This window comes from Liolophura sinensis, chromosome 8 (assembly GCF_032854445.1).
Source record: "Liolophura sinensis isolate JHLJ2023 chromosome 8, CUHK_Ljap_v2, whole genome shotgun sequence".
NCBI classification, from domain to species: Eukaryota; Metazoa; Mollusca; class Polyplacophora; order Chitonida; family Chitonidae; genus Liolophura; species Liolophura sinensis.
The window spans coordinates 54,100,583-54,127,556 of NC_088302.1; the positions used below are offsets into that span (position 1 = coordinate 54,100,583).

General features: G+C 41.0%; 1 protein-coding gene across 5 annotated transcripts in view; it reads left to right on the plus strand.

Moving 5' to 3' along the window:
- LOC135472280 (inverted formin-2-like) overlaps nucleotides 1-25,931 on the plus strand; it is a 42,416-nt gene extending 16,485 nt beyond the window's left edge. For 3 of the 5 annotated variants that reach the window (XM_064751713.1, XM_064751716.1, XM_064751714.1), the window contains exons 2-15: nucleotides 1,138-1,816; nucleotides 14,170-14,285; nucleotides 15,056-15,215; nucleotides 16,700-16,878; nucleotides 17,458-17,537; nucleotides 17,993-18,999; nucleotides 19,420-19,565; nucleotides 20,094-20,258; nucleotides 20,521-20,778; nucleotides 20,980-21,161; nucleotides 21,681-21,801; nucleotides 22,859-23,023; nucleotides 24,483-24,564; nucleotides 24,961-25,931. In XM_064751713.1, the coding sequence (XP_064607783.1) occupies nucleotides 1,138-1,816; nucleotides 14,170-14,285; nucleotides 15,056-15,215; nucleotides 16,700-16,878; nucleotides 17,458-17,537; nucleotides 17,993-18,999; nucleotides 19,420-19,565; nucleotides 20,094-20,258; nucleotides 20,521-20,778; nucleotides 20,980-21,161; nucleotides 21,681-21,801; nucleotides 22,859-23,023; nucleotides 24,483-24,564; nucleotides 24,961-25,115 (3,495 nt within the window). In that variant the 3' untranslated portion in view covers nucleotides 25,116-25,931. Of the gene's footprint in view, nucleotides 1-610; nucleotides 995-1,137; nucleotides 1,817-14,169; nucleotides 14,286-15,055; nucleotides 15,216-16,699; nucleotides 16,879-17,457; nucleotides 17,538-17,992; nucleotides 19,000-19,419; nucleotides 19,566-20,093; nucleotides 20,259-20,520; nucleotides 20,779-20,979; nucleotides 21,162-21,680; nucleotides 21,802-22,858; nucleotides 23,024-24,482; nucleotides 24,565-24,960 lie in introns of those variants that run through there. The other 2 variants (XM_064751715.1, XM_064751717.1) reach the window with 2 other exon arrangements.
- The last annotated feature ends 1,043 nt before the right edge of the window (nucleotides 25,932-26,974 follow it).

Sequence of the window (26,974 nt, forward strand, 5' to 3'; positions counted from 1 at the left end):
ATACAGTTCAAGCTAGAAAGCCGTCATAACTCATACTGTGTTGAAATACTTGAGATTTCTTAACTGCGGGTACAGCCTTGTCAAGGTTAACTCGTTGCTTTGTGTGTCCACAGCATTCAAGAAGAACAGGAAGTGGGGCTACATAATATTTATGTCCAAAAACTGTCAGTAAAGGGTAATGTCGGTTAGCGAGTATGGCAACTTTAACTACCTGTCAAGCTGGATGTGGTATTTTGCAGGGATAAGTGAAAGTATCGTCGTTAACACGATAGGCTCGTTTGGCCTCAAATGCCGCGATATCTATATTCTAGACACACCACCGATTAACCAGTGCTGTTAATTTACGGACAGGATTTACTGCATTACTTGTTACGCATTGCGGACCGCTATATATGAGGCCAGTGAGGAGCACGTGATTTTGAAGTGAGAAATAGTACACGTCCTCGCCACAAAACAGTCAACCACCCTATCCTCAGGGATTCGGGAATTGTGCAGTCCCTCAGTTAGACAAGGGGTTATAGTTGGTATTCTGTCGTATACAGTCGGAGTAGTCATTACATACCGCTTCAGGCGAGTTTTGTCCTAGTGACACTCCTGTATTAGTCGGACAGAATAACCCTTTTGACAAACCACAAAAGTGAAACACAGCATTTTGTTGAGAGGGTAAAAAAGAGCCCGCCTGTGGGTGGATAACCACTACCATCTGCTATCACAGGGACCCGGATGTCAACCTAGCTCAGTCGTTCACGAGTTCAAACTTTGAAGAGCAGGAATGTGTGAGGACGTCCCACACGAGACTTAGCTGATTAGCTTTACTGTTTTGGGCCCACAACTTTGTGTATATACATACGGTAGGATGGCCAAAGGGAGACCATGATATTCAGTGTACTCAATAAGATATGTGCATAAACTAGCGATCCAGTCCGACCTGATAACACTGTCAACAGACTGATCAGAATGGACTGATTGTCTCGGCCTATTTGTATCCGTCTATGTAAGTTGTTAAGAGCTAATCCCGTTCGTTAATGAATTCAGGAGATTATTGGCCCGATCTGTTTTTGTGAGTGTCTGTGAGTTCAGGCCAGGTTCTGTTAGCTTCGTGTTTGATAATCTGGTTATCACTTTTCTCTCCAACAGGCTAAGAAGGCTATGGCGAGCTTTTTCCGAAAGGCCCTGGCCCGTTTCCAGGCGTTCGCCGCTGAAGAGACCACATCAGAAGAAGAATCAGATGATGAAGACGTTTTCGAGGATGTCGATGAGGATTACGACCACACACTGGGCTCGTCTTTACCGTCGACCTCACCCCCAGATGTGAGCGGGACCAGTGTGGACGGAGATCCCGGAGGTTCAAGCGCCGGTGCTCGACCGAAAGCCAATGTCAGTTTTGGGCCCGACACCTCCGCCATCGAGGCTGCCCCGGCGGCTGCTAAGAAAGGCGGTGTTGCCAAACGGCCGTACAGTAGGACTCATTCTTGGAAGAGCAGAATAACCCAAACTCTGTCCCATGTGGATTTTGACAAATGCGAACCGGAGATTTGTGTGGGACTTCTGAAACTGCCGTCTATGTCAACGTACTCGGCACTCAAGAAGAAAATGAAGAGTGCTGATGGGACATGGGTTGAGGGCTTTCTGGAGGCGGGTGGATTGAACGCCCTTTTGGAGTATGTAGACATGATCGGGAGTAAAAGGGTAAACCAGCTATCGGAGGCTTTGCTTCTACTGGAATGCGTAGCGTGTATCAAGTGTGTTCTGAACACCAAACTGGGCGTGGATTATCTGGTGAACCATGAGGACTACACCACCAAGCTGGTCAAAGGTAAGGCATTCTAACCTCTTGCCCTGTAGACAGGTTAAAGGTCAAGCATCCTATCTTCTTTAGGTTACATGGATGTGACAAGTAAACATTTTAAGCTTTCAGGAAATAACTTCAGAAAACGAATTTTTGAGCCATATGTCCCTGAACACAAAGTACTGCATGTCCGTGTGGATAATTCCTGGATTCCGCATGTGTTTATTTTAAAAATTATGTAGTCTTAGGTAAGAAATCGTTAAAGCATTTATGAGGACATCGCTTCCAATAAAAAGTTTATAGAGTCTATAAACCCTTTATAATTCAGTAGGTAAATGTGAGCTAGAGGGACACTCCGAATAGCTAGCAACGTTCCGTGTCAGTGAATTTCACCTTCACTCATGCTGTTACTCCTAAAATTGGACTGTGGCGATCTCAGTGATAAAATGTGATTTATCGAAATTCTTGAAGGCTATAATTACTCAGAACTTCACATACATTTGGGCTTCATACGAGTCCAGTATACACATATTTTGCTACAAGGAAAACTGATGGCCTGGTTTGATAAGTCTGTTTGGGATTATATGTATGCCATATAGAATAGCCTGCCGACCACCTTAAGATGTTATCACCCGACACTGTGCCGATTTCTTAACACGTCTGATGTTCAGTAGTACCAATGATATCATTATGTAGCACAGTGAAAGCTTGAGCCCTCTGTGTTGAAATTGTCTAGCAAAGTTTGCAATATATGTGTTTATTTCGTATCATTTTGTTCTATATGAATTTGCATTTCTGTTCGTCATCACTGTATTACAGTCAAACCTGTTTTAACACCCAGCTGGACAAATGAAGTAGCTACCTGCCTGTGGCAACAACCTGTTAGCTCTAACTCTACCTTAATTATTTGGACATAAACACGTGAAGATTTGTTGTGTACGTGAAGTACCAAGTGTTAGTACAAATATCTTTATTTGTTAGAAAACTATGTTAGTGTTTCCCACTTCATTGACTGCTTGCTTAAGGCGGGATTGACTGTAGATCTTATACACTTTTATTCACAAAAAAATAAATGTGAGCTTCTTTTGAGTGTACTAGTTTCAAGCTTCAGTGACTGATTGGTTATTTTTATTGGTTTATCTCAGGGTTAGGTGAGTAAAACACATGTCACCAGTAACCTTCTTCCGTGAATATTTGCACGTCACTGGGTCATATCGGGGTGTACATTAAGGGCTTTGTGCGGACGTGATGCCTAATTGTTGTTTTCTTTCTGTTTGCGCACTTGTACATGTAGCACTTGCAGCTTTCTGTATTTCATGTCATGTCCATTTTTTGCACATTTCACACTGTACATGAGTCTACTAATGAAGTGTTTGTGTTGCTGTCTAGATTTTAAGTGCAGTGCTAAACTAGTCTCTGTTTTTGTGCAGTATGCTTATCTTTAAATCATAACGTGTTTTTATCCAGTTTTTTTTTTGACGTGGGAAACTACCGCGCTATACATATTTATGTTCTTGTATTTATTTTTAGTGTTATAGCATGGTTCATTATATCCACTGTAGTCTGTATGTAAAACCAATATTCAGAGCTGTTAGAATGCTGTCTGCCCCTACACTTGTTTATACCAGCGTAGTAGTGAATAAAAAAATAGCCCAATCGACGACTGAATGTTTAGTGCAGCGTATAGATCTATTCATCTGTCCATAAATGAATATATAATCACTGCGCTACTATTTATGAAGAGTTGTAACATGGCAAAACTATTGAAACCATTCAAATCAGCTTATTCAACGAGTAAACGTAACTTGATTTTAATGTTCCAGTTTGACTACATTTCCATTGTCTTCCCGTGTGTGTCGTCATGGTTACTAAAACCTTATGCACCTAACTCTTTAAATATTAAAAGTGATAATTAAAAATGGAAATTTAAAGATCCGCTTAGTTTTAAGTGTACATGAATCAGTAGATGTAAGCCAGTTGTTTTCGTCCAGGAGTGGTTGGTGTCTTGTTGCCATTCACTGCGCCATATGGGGTTATTTAGATTGACAATAATGTATATTAATCATCAACCATAGACAGATTTCATGTTTTGTAACCAAGTGCATGTGTTACCGCAAATCCAACCATACACCCGACCCTAATATCCTGCTATGTCTTACTCGCTGTATAGACGAGAAACATGGCATGTTTAATCTCCGCCATAAGCGTGTAATTACCTGATTACATGGACACAAAGACGTGCAACACACCTTTAGCATTATATTTAATGAAGCCCCATTAGTCTCGGAGTTCGAGCCCTATGCACCCTACGTAGCAAATCTGCTTCTAGTCTTGTTGAGTCTTATAAACGAGCTTGTGTGGTTTTGTACTTCGGTCCGATCAACCTGAGTGTGAGTTTCACTTTGTACCGCGGTCCGATCACGCTGATTGTGAGGTTCACTTTGTACCGCGACCCCATCAGCCTGATTATGAGGCTCACTTTGTACAGCGGCCCCATCAACCTGATTGTGAGATTCACTTTATACTGCGGTCCCATCAACCTGCTTGTGAGGCTCGCTTTGTACCTCGGTCCTATCAACCTGATTATGAGGCTCACTTTGTACAGCCGCCCCATCAACCTGATTGTGAGGTTCACTTTGCACCTCGGTCCCATTAACCTGCTTATGCCGTTCAATTTCTGCCACGATCATATGACCTGCTTGTGTCGTTGACGTTGTTACTCGGTCTCATCAGCCTTCTTGTGTGATTCAGTTTGTATCTCTATCTCATTAATGGTAGAGCATCCGCTTCGGGACCGGTAGATCCAGGATCAATCCTTGGTCGAGTCACACCTAAGACTTTAAAAGAGGAAGTTGTAACTTCCTCGCTTGGTGTTCAGCATGAAGGGGATAGTGCAACGACTGGTTGACCCGTATCAGTATAATGGCTCGGGCGGGGCGGCTTACTTGCCTTCGGTAAGTCGTCTCAGTGATGCAGCACTAAATAAAAGAGCGGTGGAAATCCGTCCTGCAACAAGGAGGCACATTACACGTATATGCACCCTAATGATTCCTTCGTCGTCATATGACTGAAAAATTGTTGAGTACGACGTTAAACCCCAAGCACTCACTCACTCACTATCTCATTAACGTACTTGTATAGTTTACCTTGTAACTGGGTCCCATAAACCAGTCTTTGTGATCCGTCATAGCCTATACAGCATTTGAGGATTGTTAAACGACAGACTTGTAGGCAGAACTGCCTGTTGATATATTATATAAGGTACATAGGTGCTTTTACCTCGTTTTGTGGATGTTTTCTTTTTATTCATAAGCAGTCCGTCCCCTGGGTTTGTAATGAATAGTGTGGTGAAGTCGATTTTGGGGTAATAATTGTCTTTGCATCTCTGTTTTTGCTAAATTGGTTGTCTGATTGACAATTTTACAACTGCCAAGGACTATGAATAATTTAGAACTGTTGGTCAAGTGAATAAGTGAAACAGTCGGCAGTAAATTTCTGGGCAACATTGCTGGAAGCAACACTCCAGAGAGACCGTACTATCTGTTGGTTATCAGCTATTCTCAGGGAAAATGTTGATTAATGAAGGAGAAAGCTGAGGAAAACAAGGCCGGGTTATTTTAAGGTCTGGCTCCAATAGGTTTAGGCTTAGGCTGTCGTTGGAAGAAGTGTACAGAAATAAACGGTCGCAAAACAGCCCGGAAATCCAGATCGCAATTATCTGGAAAAGAAATTATTCAAGCATGATTGAGTTATCTTCCTTGGCGATGTAGTAGATTTGATTACCGCATAACAAGATATCGATGGAACGAAATATGAGTTATTGGTGAGATTATTGCTTGAGTTGTCTCTTGGACTAAGATTGGACATGCTGACGAAAGTCCGTGCAAACGCCCACCTTGAAATGCTAACGACCGTCTTTCTTCATTTAGATCCGGAGTTTGTATCTTTCTTATACATAATGACAAATGCCAATTCGACGATAAATTTATCTAGTTGCTTGGCAACGCTGAAATCTAGCCGATATGAGTGTGTTTTCACATGAACAGACTAACACGTTGCCTTGACGCCAACAGAACGCCTGTATCAAAATGACAACTTGGCAGCGTCCCTCAATTACCGTCGTCCTATCATTTCCTGGGTGAATAATAAGCATCTTATTTGTCACTTAAATTATCGCCATATCTTAAACTGATAGACTCAGAAAAGCCAAAACAATTTTTTTTCCCGTTTTTACTGTTTAGGTAATCCCATGTGTCTTTTTTTGTCATCCTGGATAATAAGATTCGTGCAACCAGCATGATCAATTAAGGACCAAGGTTCAAGCCGAGTGATTAGATGTAACTTAGTGTGCCGTGAGCTCTAAAAACTTTACGACATCCTGTAAACCCAAGCAATGAAACACTTTGTGCCTTGTATTCAACCTCTCTCGTCTAACTTAGCTGGAGAATAGCATGTATGTTGAGCTGGAAAATAACGCGTGCAAACAGGATTGATTCAGTAAGAAGGCAGCCACAGTACAAGAATTCCTCCTGCGATTATACAGGTGTAACACAACACACACCACATGGCATCGCATTCACATGGCATCACTTCCGCATGACATTCACATTCACATGGCATCGTATTCACATGCGGGGCCTCCGTGGCTCAGTTGGTTAGCGCGCTAGCGCAGCGTAATGACCCAAGAGTCTCTCACCAATACGGTCACTGTGAGTTCAAGTCCAGCTCATGCTGGCTTACTCTCCGGCTGTATGTGGGAAGGTGTGCCAGCAACCTGCGGATGGTCGTGGGTTTCCCCCGGGGTCTGCCCGGTTTCCACCCACCATAATGCTGGCCGCCGTCGTATAAGTGAAATATTCTTGAGTACGACGTAAACACCAGTCAAAAAAAAAAAAATCGCACTCACATGGCATCACCTCCGCATGACATCGCATTCACATGGCATGGCATCCACATATCATTGTATTACTACATTATTCTCATAGTCATATTCTCATATTCTATTTTTAAAATACAGATATTTTCTTATCCGTATTTATACGAAGCCACATGAAGGCATCGTATCACCAGGAGACAGGTCTTCAATGGCTCGACATTTGACGTGATCACCGGAGACTTTGTCTGTCATGCGACGTGACGTGTCATGTGACGTTTGACGTGATCACCAGGAGACCTCGTCTGTCATGTGACGTTTGACGTGATCACCAGGAAACCTCGTCTGTCATGTGACGTTTGACGTGGTCACCAGGAGACCTCGTCTGTCATGCGACGTCACATGTGACGTTTGACGTGATCACCAGGAGACCTCGTCTGTCATGTGATGTTTGACGTGATCACCAGGAGACCTCGTCTGTCATGCGACGTGACGTGTCATGTGACGTTTGACGTGATCACCAGGAGGCCTCGTCTGTCATGTGACGTTTGACGCTATCATCAGGAGACCTCGTCTGTCATGTGACGTTTGACGTGATCATCAGGATACCTCGTCTGTCATGTGATTTACACTCAGATTTTACACACTGTGGTGTATAATCTCAGAGTGTTCAAGAGCTCTTGGGCTCTGTTTCATTAGCCATATACATTACCTTGCTCAGCTTGTGGTTGAAGAATATCTCTTTGCTTTTGAAATTCATCATGAAGAAGCATAAGTTAGAAACCTGATTAAGATCACATAACTGAAATGTCGACCACATTTGATACAATAAATGCAGGTAAACCTCATTGCAAAACAACATTACTCTTTCTCTCCAATTTTATCAGTCTTATTTATTATGCAAACATGTGATATTTTTCCAAAAGAACAGACTTGAATGAGTTTTGAGTTCCTCATTATTAAAGCATATTGCACTTGTAGCTTATTTTATGATTCCATAATTGGGGTGGCGTCATTTAATCACTTGTCACGGGTAGTTTAATTTAAGATCAACACCAACGATTTATTTAAAAAATATCCTTTCATTCAAGTAATATATGCTTAAGTAAGTCCATTTTGTTATTATCAGTACTGTGGCTTACATATGAATTACATGATAGCTTAATTTGGTTGTGAAGAAAGATTTCAACGGATCAGCATTAGTTTCATAAAACCCTTCGGGTAAAAGCGAGGATTCCGTTAAGTCATTTTGCGAATTTTGTCCTCACTATTTATTCTATCAATTTCATTCTGGCTTCCACGTATCAACCGAGATTTTAACTGTAGAATTTGGCGCCTGTAGGTTTATTCTTGGAACGTCCGTATGTTTCTTGTTATATGGAGATGTTTTTGTTTGCTTACTCTGATGGAAGCCTTGGTGTCGCATGAGCTGGCGGCCTCGAATTCAACTTTCCCTGCTTCATATATGCTTTTCTTCAGAATGGTTTTTAATCAGGTACTTGTCGACGGTCGGGGGGTTACTCTAGGTTCTCCTGTTTTATCCATGCATTAACATGAAGACTTCAGAGTATACAGTCCAGGTGGATAAGTTTGTCAGCTGTCGACATGGTTGTTTATCCTCCGCACCTGGCTAGAAAACGACATTCCATCACACAGGCAGGTGCTGATATTTACCAGCTGACCGTGTGGTAATCCCTTATTATCATATTCACCTAGGTTTGATGTGTTGATCTCCCTCGCTTGTCAGTGATATAAAACAATAAAGCACGTGATGAAATTCCGCACTGCGATCTTTCATGTATGCATGGCGGTGACTCAGCCACCCGCGATGTATTGATGAGGTATGACGTCATTAATCATCTACATGAAGAGTAGAAGCAATATGAACTGCATCATATTGGGAGTTGGATTCTGAAAACTTTAACCTGGGTTACAACTGGCTTTGGGAGAGGCTGAGATGTAAGCCTATGTTACAGCATGCCGCTTATATAGTGACTATAGTAACTATTGTATAGAGTACAGAATAACCTCGTTATCTTTTTACCTGGGTGCCATTAACAATTATATCAGTCAAATGAAGTGTTCACGATGGAGTTATAAATCTAAATGAACAATCGCATGGCATGTCATCGACGATAGAACCCCCTGACGTAAAAGATGGAAGTGACAGAGTCAAATCCCCAATTAATTATCAGGATGGGAAGAATGATAGAAACCATGCATATAGATGTGAAAGAGTCAAATTCCAAATGCACTATCACATTGTGAACAGAGATAGAGGTCATATACGTATACGATGGAGTTATATACGATCTAAATGAACTACCACAATGCTTAACAGCTGCGATAGAAACAGACGTGAAAGATGGAAGTGGTACAGTTAGATCCCAAATAATTATCACGATGAGAACAGTGACAGTCAAATCCCAAATTAATTATCTCGATGTAAACAGTGATAGATTTATATCCCAAATAATTATCACGATGAAAACAGTCATGGTCCAATCCCAAATTAATTATCTCGATGTAAACAGTGATAGATTTAGATCCCAAATAATTATTACGATGAGAACAGTCATAATGAAATTCCAAATTAATTATCTCGATGTAAACAGTGATAGATTTAGATCCCAAATAATTATTACGATGAGAACAGTCATAGTCAAATCCCAAATTAATTATCACGATGTCAACAGTGATGGATTTAGATCCCAAATAATTATTACGATGAGAACAGGCATAGTCAAATCCCAAATTAATTATCACGATGTGAACAGTAATAGAATTAGATCCTAAAGTGATCATCACGATGAGAACAGTGCTAGAAGCCATGCATACACATGAGATAAAGGGTGACCTCATAACAGCATGGATCAGGCATATATACATTAGAGGGGCCTCTGTGGCTCAGTTGGTTTGCGCGCTAGCGCAGCGTAACGACCCAGAAGCCTCTCACCAGTGCGGTCGCTGTGAGTTCAAGTCCAGCTCATGCTGGCTTCCTCTCCGGCCGTAAGTGGGAAGGTCTGTCAGCAACCTGCGGATGGTCGTGGGTTTCCCCTGGGCTGTGCTCGGTGTCAGTTTGCCATAAATAAATTCTTTAGTTTACTTTTACTGTTGTGTCGTGTAATGTGACGTTGAAGGCAGCGTGACAGATATTGACAACTGTGTACTGTTGGGCAAGTGAAACGTTCTCCACAGATACACTGAATACCAACCATTTGAAAGGAAGTGCATTTAATAAATGTCAAGTCTGATTAATGAAGGCCATTTCCAGGAAAACCTATCATGTGGCATTAACTCAGCAGCCATTCTACTTTTACATCTGCGAGCAGTTTTATACTGCATTCAGTCATTGTTTCCTGTCCCCACCCGATTCAGTGTGCAAACAAATTCTGATGTAAACACCCATATATTAACCTGGCCAAAAACACCATCTGACATGGCAGTGAATCCACTAAATTTCATGTACTTCCATCACAAGAGGTTAATAAAGAGGTCATCATAAGAGGTCATTTTGGTGAATAAATCTGTGTGGTGAATAAGTCAGTGTGGTGAATAAATCTGTCTGGTGAAGAAATGTGGTGAATAAATCTGTGGGGTAAGTAACTTTGTACGGTGAATCAGTGTGGTGAGTAAATCAGTGTGGTAGATAAATCTGTGTGGAAAAAATCAGTGCGGTGAATAAATCAGTGTTTTGGATAAATCAGTGTGGTGAAAATCAGTGTGGTGAATAAATCGGTGTGTTGGATAAATGTTTTTGGTGAATAAATCAATGTGGTGAATAAATCAGTGTGAAGAATAAATCAGTGTGGTGATTGAATCATTGTGTTGGATAAATTTATGTGATAAACAACAGTTTCTTGAATAAAGCAGTGTGATGAATAAATCAGTCCGTTTGATAGATCTGTGTGGGGAATGAATCTGTGTGGTGTTTGATTCAGTGTGGTGGATAAATCTGAGCGGCGAATAAAACAGTGTGGTGAAAAATCGGTGTTTTGGATAAATCTGTGTGATGAAGAACAGTGTGATGAATAAATCAGTGTAATGAATAAATCATTGTGGTGAATAAACAATGAGTTGGATAAATCTGTGTGGTGAATAAATCAGTGTGAAGAAAAAACAGTGTGGTGAATAAATCAGTGTGTTGGAGCATGGAACACATGACCTATCACAAGAACTGTCATAAGACTTTGTTTTTGGGATTCCACTGACCTACCAAATATGGCAACATGGGTGCGTCACAGGCTGCATAGAGCTAGTAATATGATGAACCTTTATAGAAATGCCCGAAGACAAGATATATTTACAGCGATTCAGACGTCTTGAAAGTGAAAGTAATATACGTCCTTATTGGCCGCCCGAGTGGTGATTGTCGTACAGTCGCTCATGTTTCGGGCTCTTCTTCCATAAATGGAACTCCTTTTGTAAGTGATCATTGATCTTCTGTGGTATCAAATGATACCTAACCGCAGGGGTATAAACGGTCAGATATCGACGGATGTTTTACATAGTAGACTGACTTTATGTGTTATGAGGTTGCTCTTTTGAATTTCTTGTTGTCTTATGGTCAGTCCTTCATTGACTATAGCACGATATATTAACATCAGATGCGCGAAGCCTAAAACCGTTATCTAAAACCCAATGTCAAAAGGACAACCGTAGAGGAGAATCTTGGTACAGCCCACTCGTGTGTAATGACAGGCTTCTCCGAGTTGTGGTTGACAGAGGTTCTGCCGTGTGGTTGAGGGCCACAGACCAGTCATAGCGTAAAGAATCCGGGAAAAGGTGGACTTTTACTGACCGCTTGGATAAAGACAGTGTTTCTGAGGTGACAGACAGAAATTTTGATCTCATCTCCGTCGGAATGAATCTCTCAGGAGATTTTTCATCCTTGCGTCCTTTGAACAGTTTCTTTCCGAAAAATATGGTAAAAGACAACGGCTCCCTTAGAACCCAGACTAAAGGACGCCGTCGCAAACTGACACGGTCGGTGTCCGACCTCCACCTGGCTGACGTCGCTACAGATCTGCTTCTTTCACAAGCCTGTATTTACCTCCTCCATCACGCGTCGGTGAAGAATTTCTCTAGACTTCGCCAGAAACTCTCTTGTGGAAATCGTCTTTGGATGAAGGTGTTCCTCGACAACGACGGACTAGAACTGCTGTTTGAATGCCTGGAGAACTTGGCGCTGTATAAGAATGGGTGTTTCTCTAACCTGGTCTTGCGTCTAGAATGTGTAATCTGCATCAAGACGGTAATGAACTCTGTAGACGGCCTAGTCTGTCTTGTTGGCAGCTCTCTGAAATACGCCACAAAATTTGCTCACGGTAAATATTCTCATTTGTTTCTTTGTAGCTTTGATTTTTCTTAAAGCCACGTTTTGGTGAACATGAGCGATTATGGTATTTATGATATTATTTTCCGAGCAGGTTTCTGTGGGATACAGTTGTCCTGATTAAAGCTTTTGTCGAGAGTAGATGATAAACTTTGTATTTTGTTCCATAAACAAGAATAATCATAAATACAAGTAATAGTAATTTTTGTAGATGTCATGATATGGCAAATGCGAAAGTAAATACATATAAATGTCTGAATAGTCAAATTCGACCAGACGGCCGCCTTCGAACCAACAGGGAAGCCTGTGTCTGCTCGCATAAGGTTCAGTTTCTATGGAAACCAGAAAAAGAGATCTGTCGTAAATAATTTATGTGAGGTGTGCTTGCATCTGGTCAGAGATGAATGAGAATTTGCGGTTATATAACGATGCCCTGAGGGATATTATCGCAGGAGTAGGTTTTAAAGCCACGGTAGATCACATTATCTAACCTCCCCATATGGGATAGTGGTTACACGGACAAATTAAATCCTTCTGTCATGATTGATTTGGAAAATGTTCAAAACGGAGGCTCTTTGTACTATTTTAAAGATATGTAAAAACTTAATGTACTAAAATTATAAACATGCAACAATACTCCGCTAAAATCATCCAGTGGAGCTAAGGTGGGTTTAGTTACGACGGTGGTAGGCCAACCAACATATATTCCACTCAGAGGGAGTCATGCTACCTTATGCGAAACCGCATATATAAATGTAAGTGATGAGTCTTACACAACGCTGCCTGGATGTCTCCCTTGGGAAGATAGGAGGTAGCATTTTTAACAGGAAAGACGTTGTACACATGTAGAATCTCCCGCATCAACAAATAGATCACTAAGCCACTATGGTTAACCCAGCTATTGAGGTAGCTCCGTACTTCCATTAGACGTACTTCCTGGTTCCTGAAAGCATCTGTTTATAATTCACCCCTGTACGGTATTGAACTCTGCATATCGTTCAAGTCCAGTTCTTGGTTAAATGGGTCTCCCTACATCATGACAAGGTCGAGTTATAACGTAAAGAGACAAGTAAACGATGTACATCGAGCAATGACGTCAGTACTAACCATGACATTCTCTCAATGGATGTGTTTGCATGGCATGATTACATTGTTTCTGCATTAGCCAGTTGAAGTTGAGTTCTTATCACGTATTGAAAGTTTGTAATGGGATATGATGTTATTGCAGTGTTTTCTTCATGGCTGCACAATTATGTATGTAATACTGCTGTTGACCCCTGTTACAATTCCAAGTTATGCATCGTTAACTCATGGCTGTACTCTAAATGTATGCTGGCCAGTGCTATTGTACCGGTGAAAGGGCTATGTTTCCAAGTCATGTTCTCCTAGGCTGCCTGTCATAAAAACGTCTTACGCATATGTGTCTGTCAGCATTAGACGTCACATCAGAAATACCATAGCTGTGTTTTCCAAGAATGCTATTTACTTCACCAATACAGGTATATTTGATTTCCGTTTTTTTCCTGCAGTAACTAAGAAGAAGTTTTTATATCAGACGACACGTTCTAGTGATTAACCGTGATTTCAAAGCTCACTGTTATTCAATCGCTTACTGACGTCTTTTGCGGTAGACAGTTTGCTTGCCCTGTTCAGTGAGCCTGCCTTTGAACTGACTCCAGGTGATCCGGATAATTGTTGTTCCCATGGTCTTGACATTTTACGCTGAACTTACTGTTCAGGTTTATGCAAGTCTGATAAATCATTGCTATAAAACCGCTACTTAATGTTGTAAGGTGAACTCAATGCATAGACGAATGGCACTAAGTTAAAATTGTCGTCAGTCTGTGGTCTGTTGTAACCTTGTAATTTTAATCACAAATGTGATTAAAAGTGACTCATCATTTATTGTATAAGTAAGAGAATGAAACCCCATTCTTCTTGAGGAAACCATCATACATACTACCTCTATGTGACAAAGTTCAAAGCGGTAATATCAATCATAATTCATTTATCATTTCCACCGTACCTAATACTTGCCTCCGTACATCGATTTCTCGTGAGTACAAGAAGAGATACATTTTCGCACATTAATCATTACATTCTATACATAAACACGCTATATACTGTCATTCTGTATGTCGCTAACATGTGTGAAATCTTGCTGCATTTTAGCTCTGGACACTAACAATGTGATGGTGAAAAAGCAAGTGATAGAGCTGCTCTCGGCGCTCTGCCTGTACTCGCCGGATGGTTACAGACTCGCTGTGGAGGCCCTAGAGAGCTTCAAGGTAGGTAACTCTCTCGCCCTCCAGGGGACGCTGTCCAATGCAACATGATAATTTCTCTACTTGAAAACCCATTTTGCGTGTTACAAAACCCTTCAAAATAAATTAACAATTTTACTAGCATAATGTGATGAAGATTATTCATTTATTTCAATGGCGTCCTGGTCAAGAACTTTTCCAGTTTATTGGTAAACCGGGGTGTCATGAGTAAACAACTACCAAACCCCCAATACCTTGAAACACAATCGAATAAGCGAGAGCTGGACTCGAGCGTATGAACGCATTTGTCAGTGGACGTAACTTGTGGCGAAACCATAACCATTTTCAGAATGAGTCTGTGATGGTCCTTGATGTGAAGGGGTTCAAATCTGTTCTCATTCTGTCCGTCAGGGGTATTTAATCCAGGCCATATCTTTATAAAGGCTGGTGTTAGAAATCTTCATCTTTGATGACAGCTTTTGTCCGTGTGTTGTATCTGCGTCCCGTTGTTGCCTGTTCGCCTTTGTAGAAGAAAATACGTTTTCTGTTGTGCTTACATGTCGTTGGTATGTCAGTGGTTAGTAGAACGTCACGTTTACGGTTAATCACGTGTTTCCTGGTTTCCATAAAATTGACTGCTGCCGTAAAAGTGAAAATCCCAGCTCAAGCAAATAGATGTCACTCTTCTGGCTCACCGTAACAGAACAGGGATATTTTGTGTTGGGCCTAAAACGCCAATTGTACAACTATTTTGTTACAGTCCAAAGCTAACAAAAATTTATTATTTCACACAGGCAGCCAAAAAACAACGGTACCGCTTTAGCCTGATCATGAACGAGTTGAAAGGTGCGGACATTGTACCATATAAAACCACGCTCCTAGCCTTCATCAACTGTATCATAGTGGCGACTGAGAACCTAGAGGAACGCATGAGGATTCGAAATGAGTTTGTTGGTGAGTAAAAAGAAGATGAGCAAATAAGGTACAAAATATTGTTCCTCGAGATTAATATGTCGTCATGTAGTACAGGATAGAGGCGCTTCTTGGAAGGCGATACAAAAACTTCCTTAAATCTTAAACCAAAGATATATGTGTGTGTGTATATATATATATATATATATATATATATATATATATATATATATATATATATATATATAAGCCAAGTGGTCCGTTGGTTTAGAAACGCAATATTTGAATTACTCTTAAACATATTGTATAACTTGATATAACCCAATGTAAACTAAAAATGAGTGTAATTTGGAAGAAAAATGAGTGTAGTAAAAACGGTAAGATAGATTCCTTATAATGTGGGTTTGGGGAACATATGGAGACAGGACGTGGTGTGAACTGTTCGTCTGTTTATTTGTGTCTGCCCAAGAGCTTTTGGTTTTCAGTCGTCAGCACCAAATAGTGATTGGACACAGGATAACACTGCTGACGTTAGCTATGAGTTTTGATTTACTAGCCAGGTTTTAAACTTAGAGACGTCTGGTATATTGCATGTTTATTTCCCACATGATGGAATACAAATGTATGGAAAATGCAAAGACAGAAAACGCCGAAATCAAATATAACTGTACGTTTTACTCAAATAAATCTCGAAAATTCTGAACGATGTGGGATGAGTGCATAAAATATCAGTTTATTTATTACCTGAAATTTTCAGATTAATTATAGTGGTTTGGACACAGATAGTAGGTACAACCCTACATCCGGTAAAAATTAATAGCAAAAAGACCAAATATTGTAACTGATTTTCTCAGACGGGTGCAAAGACTGGCACCTATATGCCATGTGTATAATTGTTTCTCAAACAGAAATAGCATTTGCTACAAACTTACCAACAGGTTGTGACGCAGCATACCATCAGGTTTTATGGTGATAAACACATATCGATAACATAGATAGTGGTATTTATTTATTTATGTGATGGGTGTTTTACGCTGTACTCAAGAATTTTTCACTTATACGACGGCTGTCAGCATTATGGGGGAGGAAACCGGGCAGAGCCCGGGGAAAACCCACGATCATCTTCCGGTTGCTGGTAGACCTTCCCACGTAAGGCCGCAGAGGAAGCCAAGGAGCTGGACTTGAACTCACAGTGACTGCATTAGTGAGAAGCTGCTGGGTTATTTGGCTGCGCTGGCTTGTTACCCTCTCGGCCACAAAGTCCCCGAGTAAATATTGGTAGAAAGTATACAAACAAAAAAAGTAATGCTGAGAAGGGAATGGGACAGAATGTGAACATAGTAAAATATCCGTACATACTCACCTGTTAGTGACCAAAGTAGCCGTTTACCCTCTTGTAGGCTTCGGAGACTAATTATGAAATCGGTCGTTGCTTAGAGGAATTTTAGAACTAGGATCTTGTTTCTCTAATTAAAGTCAGACGGCTAAATGTCATGAAGTATATCAATCACCTTTACCTACTCCAGGCCTGGATTTGCTGGATCTGATCGTGGACATGCGCAATGAAGACGATGATGATTTGAATATTCAGTGTGACGTGTTTGAGGAAGAGAAGCAGTGTGATGACGACACGTTCGCCAGCACGCACTCAAGCGGCATTGACATAACAAATCATCAAGATGTGTTTAATGCTATCTTCCAGAAGGTGAGAAATTTCTATCACTGGATAAATGTTAACGATTGCGGGCACAATTTGTAGAAGCCTCATGATTCGGCGCTGAACTAGTATACAAATAACTTTTGTTCATGATCCTACAACCCATACGCATCGGATAACTGTTCTCTCAACGCAAAGTCACAGAAACATTGAGCTATCCAAAATATAGACACGTTCAATCCAGTTATACCAAAGGGGTTGCATTTCCCTCTTGGCAAGTAAGAGAACGAATATAATGCACTTAATGCTTGGAGTTCTATTTATGTTCTGTTGAAATATATATTATTGCAACCGAAATATGCTGTGATGGATATGAGAAAGTAATTATTAGTCATTTTCCGGAAATGGTTCTCTCTATTAAGTAAATGACCACTTAATATTTAACGTTGCGCGGTATATGCGTTTATAGTTCACAAAAAACTGGTTTACCGATAATAAGTTACCAGTTTACAGCCCATGAGCCCCTGGAATTGTACCTTGATGTGAATATTTCCATGTGGCTGTGTTGGTGTCTATGACTAATATATTGAGTAGCATCAAGTGATACTGTTTGTGTCTGTTTGTCAGGTATACAACACCCCTCAAGCAGACGCCTTCCTTACAATCCTTCAGACATTACTCAACATCGATCCGGAGGATGACTTAAGGTAACATCAAATATAATTCCTCAAATGTGTAAGATTTAAGTTATACATGTCGCTACCAGAACTCTGTCTGTGTAATGGTCAGATCCTTAGTTGTAGAAAAATACACGCTTCCACTCAGCAGAAAGTATCCAGTACGCATGACTATGGTACGGTACCTTTATGTTAGATTTAAGAAACATGATAGCAAACAGGCTAGCAAACAAACGTGTACCTATTAACTGAAGATAATGGTTCACTTCTCGCTGACTTTACCATTTTAGCACGAGTATTTGCCACAAAGTTTAATAAGCGTATCAGTGACAAAAGTTATGTGTTCCGGTGTTTGCCAATCTTGGTTCCAATGCTCTTTCTGAAAGGAAAGCCGTTGCAAAGTTGTTTGAGTAGCTTTTTGAACAAAACGTCCTAGCCTTGAAAAGAAAGTTTGTATGACGTGCACACAGCTATTCTTTCCACAGTGTTAGTCAGTGGGACCTGCTCCAGGAAGTGTCACGACGTACTTTACTACTGGATAAAGAGACTCCCCCGGACAAACTGCTGGCCCGCATGGCAGCTCCCACCATTACTGTGCCACATCCGTCAGTTGAGAGATCCGTGCAAACCGATGTAAATACAAAGGCCGTGGTGTGGAATAAAAGCCCCCAGGCGGGACTGGTGAACGGTCGGTCAGACTCTGGGTATACGAGTGACGGTAGCCCGGACCACCATATCTCCAGCCAGAACCAGTTGATGGATATGAGACAAACAAATGGGGTTCTCAGTCACAAGGAGCATGTAGAGGCCGTTGTCCAGTCACAGACAAGCACACTGAATTCAGCTGAACCTTTCAAACCAAAGACCAGTGAAAAATCAGACACTGACGTTGGTGCCGTCGTGAACGGTATATCACCAGCGATACCGCCGCCCCCACCTCTCCCCAATTCTGTGAATGATAGTCACACTATTTCTGACATTCCGTCGCCACCAGAAGCTCCATCACTGCCTGGTGTACCGCCACCTCCTCCGGCACCACCTCTTCGGGATGCTCCGGGCATCCCACCCCCGCCTCCTCCTGCACCACCTCTTCCGGGCGCTCCGGGCATCCCACCAGCTCCACCACTCCCTGGTGCTCTTGGCATACCACCGCCGCCACCAATACCCGGCATGAACGGATTTGAAGGTGCACCGCCTCCTCCGCCCCCACCGCCACTACCCGGCATGTCAGGTGTGCCCCCACCACCTCCAATCCCTGGCACTGGCCCACCACCGCCGCCACCACCTCCACCAATTCCAGGCGGAGGCCCACCTCCGCCACCACCGGTACCGGGAGCCCCAGGCGCTCCCCCTCCGCCACCTGTCCCAGGGTACAGACCAGCAAATCTCACATTCCAGTCACCTACCAGAATCGCTGGCATCTCCACACCGACTCCATCCACCAAGCTGAGGACATTTAACTGGACCAAGGTTCCCCCACAAGCTCTGTCCCGTAAGTCTGTTTTAAAAATCAAAAAGCCCAAAAGCGGAAGTGCATGGTGAAGGAATACAGAAACGTGGACAGCCTTTTCCAAACTATCTTACTGTTAAATCAGTAATTTAGCCATTTTTCTTAGTTTACTGAAATAACTATTCTTCTTACGTAATGTCTTATTCGGTTACTATGATGTCAAAATGTTCATGGCAATTTGATAGCTGGAAAATGGTCACACATAAACCGTGAAATACAGCTTCTTCTCAGGTTGTCAAACTAAAACTATAGGCCTATACGCTTTCAAAAATAGAAGAAAAGTGGTCATTGACAATTGCTCCAATTCAACCTCCTTTTTGAATCATGACGCAATGAAAAATGTTGCACAACTGTGGATCTAGATTAACTGTGTAAATATGAGCAACACATTGGTGTATACAGGTGGTGATCACAGCGTATGGCAAGAAGTTCTTATTATGGATGATAAAGTACAGGTTAAGTACGACACCATTGAGAAACTCTTCAGTCAACAGAAGGTAGAAAAGGCCGTTCAACAGGAGAAAGCAAAAAAGAAGGAACCAACCGAGGTAATTAATAAGTAAATCGATTCAACACCTCAGACTTTTTTAAATTCTCTTTAATTTATTTCCTGGAATTGTTAGTTTATGTGTACACAGACTTTTTTTAAAATTCTTTTTAATTTATTTCCCGGAATTTGTTAATTTATGTGTGCACATAGGTAGGACTTTGCAGTACGTTTTTAATCCTTGTTCAGTGTACAACCTATATAACCTTTCAAAAAGTAAACAGCTACACATTTCAATAGTTCTACTTAAAAAAAGAAACAATTTACAGTTTTTGATGTAACGGATTCTTGTACAGTTTTACTAGTGCATTGTTTAAGTAGCGTATTTTAGCATAGGAATGAATTCAGTCACTGAGACTGTTTGAATGATTCATTATCTTAGTGACGTCACACAAAACATGAGAAACCTTGTTACCTTAATTGATATGCCGTCTTACGGGCATGTAAGTATTGCGTAACTGCAGTGTACGTGGGCTTGTGTGAACTGGTTTTTTTTTTAATTGTTTTATTACATTGTTTTTCATATTAGGTGACCCTGCTAGACATGAAGAGAAGCATGGGGGTGAACATTTTCCTGAGGCAGTTTAAAATGTCTCATAAAGAAATCGTAGAAATGATCAAAGAAGGAGATGAGCAGAAGATTGGACCGGAAAGACTGAAGGGTTTACAAAAGCTGCTGCCCCAGGCTGATGAGGTAAGGTTGCATCAGGTATTACATCTGTGGAGAGTTAAAGCACCGCAGGACCATTATACCTATGTTCATTTACAATGTGTTTGGCTCTTAGTTTAGCAAAGTAAAACGTTGTCAAACTTACAGCCATAGTTTGTGTGTGTTCTGTTTGGTTTTCTTGTTTCGTTGAAAATAGGAAGGACCGTTTGAGTTCGATCATGATACAAGCTGTCGTGGACAGTATAAACGCAAATGTTATAAATGTTGTATTTTTGTCAATTTTTAGATCGAGATGATAAATAATTATGAGGGAGACAAAGAACGATTAGGAAGTGCCGAAAAGTTTTTCTACCACCTGTCCAAGTTGAATGGCTACAGAATGCGGGTGGATGGGATGGTGCTAAAGGACGAGTTCCGGTCCACTATGGACGTCCTCAAACCTGACGTACAGACAGTCATCAAGGCCTGCGAGCAATTAATGGAAAGTGCTTCTCTAAAAGAGTTCCTTCGATTTGTGCTCCACACCGGCAACTTTCTCAACGCTGTAAGCAACTTTTACAAATCATCTTCCACTCTTGACATTTTCAACTCAAATTTTACCAGAAAAACGCAATAATATCTTACACCAGAGCATTTTATCTCAATTTTTTTCAGGCTGAAATCGTGTATCAGTTGACAGTAAATATGGGCTATTTGAATACACCCATAAGGCTCTCATTTATATGGAAATTTGCTATATTTTCAGGGCGGGTATGCCGGTAATGCCGTGGGCTTTAAAATCAGTTCCCTGAACAAGCTGATGGACACACGGGCAAACAAGCCTCGAGTTACTCTGCTACACTTCCTAGTCTCTGAGGCCGAGAAGGAAAACAAAGAGGTGATCAACTTTGCGGAGGAATTGTTACCCGTCATTACTCCAGCCGCCAGGTATGCCGCCAAATGTTGACAGGGGGTGGGGTAGTCTCTTCTTCAATTGCTTTACAAATCTCAAGTGCAAGGCCACACAACCTCCCTTGCCCAATGAGATGGCATTTTCAAATTTAGTTCCTGCTGCTTGGCTACGGGCTTAAGTGAGCAAGCTTTTCAGGAAGCTGGCCATGTGCGGCGGTATCCTCCAGGCTTTGGTTGGTTTCCTTCAACTGTCAATCTGACGGCCGTGATGAAAGTCATACAACGTTAAACACATATACCAGGGATAAAACGCATGGAATTACTTACGCTGAATATGTGGATATGTTTACAAAAATGCGAACCATGCGGCTTCGGACTTGATGAATATAGTTGCAATGTGGCAGGTAAGGTTTCTTCAACGTTTTAAGAATATTGCATTTATATCGTACCGAAAGCTTTTATTCAATTGTGGTTAAGAAGGAGTTTTACTTCATTTGATTTAGAATTTATTGTAATCTTGTTATATGATTTGCTAACTCTGTCATGACTTTTCAGGTTAACAGTGGACGGTTTGTCATCCGACATGAATCAGCTCAATAACTCTGTCAAAAAGTTGGAGTCCCAGATAGAGAATCAAAATAGTGACATCAAAGACCAGTTCAGTCAGTTTCTTCAGGTATGTTGCATTAATGTTGATTTTTGCTTTTATTATATCATATATATATATATATATATATATATATATATATATATATATATATATATATATATTATATTATATTTATTGGATTTATTTGATTGGTGTTTTACGCCGTACTCAAGAATATTTCACTTACACGACAACGGCCAGCATTATGGTGGGAGGAAACCTGGCACAGCCCGGGGAAAGCCCACGACCATCCGCAGGTTGCTGGCAGACCTTCCCACATACGGCCAGAGAGGAAGCCAGCATGAACTGGACTTGGTGAGAGGCTTCTGGGCCTTAACGCTGCACTAAATCGGTAACCAACTGAGTCACGGAGGCCCCTGTATACATCATAAACCTAGGATATGTTTTCAGTCTTGCAGTACTTACAGGTTTCTATTCTCAGTAAATTCTGTTCGTCTTGAGAACCTCAAAATAAAATAGAATTCATGCTCATTTGACATGTTTAGACCAAGCTGAACTGATGGGGCCATAACACGCAGTCCGCTCAAGTATCTTATACCTTGGTGCCATGTTATATGTTATACCAAGGACTGGCAAGACAATCTTCACAATGTTTTTGACTGTGTGTACTCATGGGGCTGATGTGCGGACGGTCCGTGGTGTTCCCGGTACATTGCAGGTTGTTTATACCCTTGATGTGGATGACATCATCACGATGGCATGAGTAACATAATGGAATTTAGAGAAACTCTTAGTTCAATGAATTTTAATTGTTATTACCAATTAAATAGTTGCATAGTGCTTAGGGATAGAGAAAATTTCCCGTCTTCCACAGTCTCATCCAGAATCCCCACTGTGGAAAACAATTGACCGATAGATACTGTGATTTTGTCAACACGGTGTCCTGAAAAGGATCAATCTTGACAACTGCCAACTATCCTTCTAACTTTGGAAAACTTGAATGGATACAAAATCTTAACAGTGGCGTTTTACCAGTATGGCAGACTGTATGCGTGTAGCTAGGCTTCATGTACATGCATTTATGTTACGTTCTTTGCATGAACTATCTCATATTATGTTTCAGGGTGGTATTGTAGAGTTGGAAGAGGTGCAAAAAGGGCTGAACAACATTCGGGAATTGTCAAAAAAACTTGCCCAACATTTCTGCGAAAATGAAAACAGTTTTAAAGTTGAGGAATGTTTAGTCAACTTCAAAGTTTTCTGCGAAAAACTACAGCAGTGTAAAAAGGTAAGTCGAAGTATATAGTAGTGGCGATAAAAACGCTGCGACGAGCGGCTCTATGATAGTACCCCATTGTTAGTGTTGTTTGGAAGTGTGTTCTTTGTTTTCGAATGTGAAGTACATTGTAAGGTGTGTCGCAGCTTGGGTTCGCTTGTTCATTTATCATACCAGTAGAAAGAAAGGATTTATTTTGTCTACTAGGGTAAAGGTGGTGAAGGGACTGATTGCTTCCATTGTGTATAGATGGAAGAGCTTGATCAGGTGACTAGAAAACGTTTGACTCTACAGCTAATAACAGCAGTACTTTGTTACTGTGATGTGTTTCCAGGAATTCCTGACCCGATATAATCGTGTCAAGGCCCCTCTTAAGCAGTGCTGAGCATTTTGGTCAGTGTTTTACGTTGTAGGTGTCATGGTAGCTGTGGCACTCTTTTGTCATTGTATGGCATTTACAGATCTGTACCATCTGATACGGGAATTCTGTACGAGCCCCTTGATTAATTGATAACTGCTGATAACCGCAGCTGATCCAGCACCCCCCTTCCCCTCACCTCCCCCTTCCCCTCTTCCCCTCCGCCCTCCCGCGTCTGATTTGTGACGCTCAGCAACACCGATGTCATAAAAAGAGAGCTATCAAAGCAGACATAGCCCACGGTGAGAGTGTGTAGGGAATTGGCTTCAGTGACATGCACAACGAGACACCATGTACTGTAGGGGACATAGGCCAGGAAGAGCATAAATCAGTCAAACCCTTTGCTTTGCCATTACCATTGTCTACAACCATTTCTGTGCCATTTCGGATATTGGGAACACAATAACTCTCCAGGCTCTGGCTGTTCACATGGAATAAGGCCGACCATGTTGTATGGCTTGGAATCTAGGCAGTGTGAGCCAGCAGTAGACCTGCATGTCCATATTTCCTGGCTAGGTAGGCTTCGTATACAGGAATAGTCGTTTAATCCTCGTATCAAACATTTAGACTAGTATCTTATTTCCCATTCGTTTAAACTGGGTCATTGTGTATTTAGGGATATATAAACAGGAACTTTTATGGTTTTAAGTTAATGAAGACATTTATGTCAAGGAAGGAAAAAAATTTATTTTTGTGGCATACTTCATATTTCTTAATAAAATTCTGTTTTATGCCACCAGTGATGGGAAGTTTTCGGAAGTCATGTCATCGATGAACTTACTGAGAATGTTAGATCAGCTTAGCCCCCCCAATTCGGGTTTCTCTTCCCAGTGTTGTTTTGGTAGCTAGCTATCACTGTTGACGTCACCACTGAAGGCTACTTAATATTCCGATTGCATATGTATAGGCCTATTTCAGTAACACTATCGACATGCTAATGTGTTGAGCCATTTATGCCCTATTAAAGTAGCAATATCGACACGTTAATGTACTGAGTCATTTGTAGCTTTTTACATGTATCTGTCTTCGAGTGCCATCGGTGTTGTCTTTCAGGAAAACGACCAGCGAAGAATACAGGAGGAAAAAGCTGAAAAGAGGAAAAAAGAGAGAGAAGCTCTGGTGAAAGCTAACAAAGGTATTATTCAATTTACATTTATCATTCTTTCCTAGCATGATCCTTTTATTATGTTTTACGGATTCTTCAGAGGGTCTTGGGTAAAACATCACTGAAATAAATCTTCCAAAAGAGATAAGTACCTCCAGAGTTCTGTGTCTTTGCTTTTGGCAAATATGTGGCTTGTTAAGATCAAATAACCAAGCCTGTGAGATAGATTAATTCCATTCAAGTATGGTTTGAATGAACGAATAAACTTTTATGGCCTCAACGCCACTTTGACAATACTGTAGCCATATTGTAATAGGTTGAAACCATTAGACAGGGTGGTTTGATGAATGTCTTACCATCCTTATGACAACCCCTTTAATGTGCTTAAACATGTAGTATTAACTGTTGGTTGGGTTGGTTTTTCAGGTAAGCCGATCCAAGCCCCAGTGGAGGAAGACGGTTGTATCATTGACAAGCTCCTCGGGGATATTCGAAAAGGAACCAAGCTGCGGAAACGCGCTCCGCCTGTGACTCCCGTACCGGTGAAACCGGAAGCTGTCGCCACGGAATCGACGTGTTAACATAAACATACTTTGATATTTTCAATGAACACAAAAGAAGCGACTTATATTTATTATTTTATTAGTCTGCAAGAATGGTTTATTTACAGTACGCTGATGACCAGGAGTGCTGAGGAATACTCCTGCTGGTTAACACACGTGTCTCTCATGTTACATAGGGACGTGCACAAAGAACACGCGTTTGCAGCAGAATTTTCGTTCTTCCGATACCAGGCATGCGTTTATATAGACCTGTAAAATATCTCAGACATCAACCATTTCCTCTTTGCTTTATGTGTATTCTGTCTTTGTGTTCTTCCTGCAAGCATGGTGTTTTATGTTGTCATATTGGCGTTGATATTTTTTTAGTATCATTCGTAATCAGACTAGTCAATATGATTTTGTTGAAAGTTGAAAGACAACGGGCTTTTTAGCGGACTGGAGTTTGGCGAAAGATGTTTGGTTATATGGATGGATGGAATTTTTTTTTACAGGGAATTTATTTGTGTGAAACGACTATTTAAGTGATAATTACTACTGGTTGGTCGTGGCATGTGTAAAATATCGTTTACAGATAGGTCAAACAAATGTGATTGTGATCAAACTTGAGATGTTGCTTAAAGCTGGCCGATTAAGTCGGACTCAGGTATCATAGTGCTGGATGAAATGGACGTGTGTATTTGAAAATTCTCCCGTCTGTCTTACGTAGGGGACACGTTGTGAGTCCAAGGATTTCCCGATGTGTCCAAAAACATTGAGATTTTGTTGTTTTTAGATTATGTTTATAAAGAGACAGGTGCATATTAAAGTTTACGGTGCTCTAAGCACACGATGTTACTTTCTCTCCTACGTTGTTAATGATTGTTTCATACATGTTCTTAATATCAAAATTTGATCAGATCAGTCGATTTTATGTTCTTTACTCCAGGTGTTATGTGTTTGTTTCCTAAGTTCTCCCCACCTGTAAGATAAGTTTATGTCACAGGTATGGCCACGTATAAGGTGTGTAGAAAAGGGCTCAAATCCGACGTCTGAAGACGTAAACTCTGGTGAAAAGAGTATAAACATCACTCACAAGAGATATAGGTTGGCCGTACACTAAGTTAGTTCGTGATCGCGTGCCTTCCGCCAACGTTACATACTTTGAGCTCAATCTCAATGTGGAGACATTTGTTTCTTGTTAAATGAAGGTCGGTTTGCGAATCCAGCCAGCCCTGCTACTCTTTCCTCAACCTATAAACCTGGTCGACATCGTCTTACAAGTAAAATATACTAACCAAGTTTTTAACTATTTACTTGATTGATGTTGACCACACCTTTCAGAGAATTTTTCGTTTATGTGCGTTGGTCGCCAGGCTTATTATTGAAGGAAAACAGGGCACATTAAAACCACTGTGTTTCGACAGGTATCTGACACACTCTCTGACTCAATCTGGAGTCCAACCAACAAGAGCTAGATTCGGTCGTGCGACCACATTGGCTATGAAAGGGAATATCAAGATTGGCGATAGTAGCATTTCAGTTAAATGAGCCAGCGAGGGCCATGCCATTCAAATTGGTGGCTATTGATGATTGCACAGATCTCTGGAAAAAGCCTTTTATTTTAATATTTGTTTTCACAAAAACATGAAGAACATGAATACCACAGCCAAACTGTAAGGGTTCCACTACTGGAGAGTTAAGGTGAGAAAGAACTGGCTTGTTCAACTCTCAGATCAGCGATAGGCCTTACAAAAGATCATACAAAGAAACACGGAGACGATTGAATAAGTTCAACACATATATCTGAACATAATAGACAAAAAACACAGGTGACAATTATATACAAAACAATACAACTAATTACAAAAATATATAGCCTCTTACTGGTGACAGCGTCC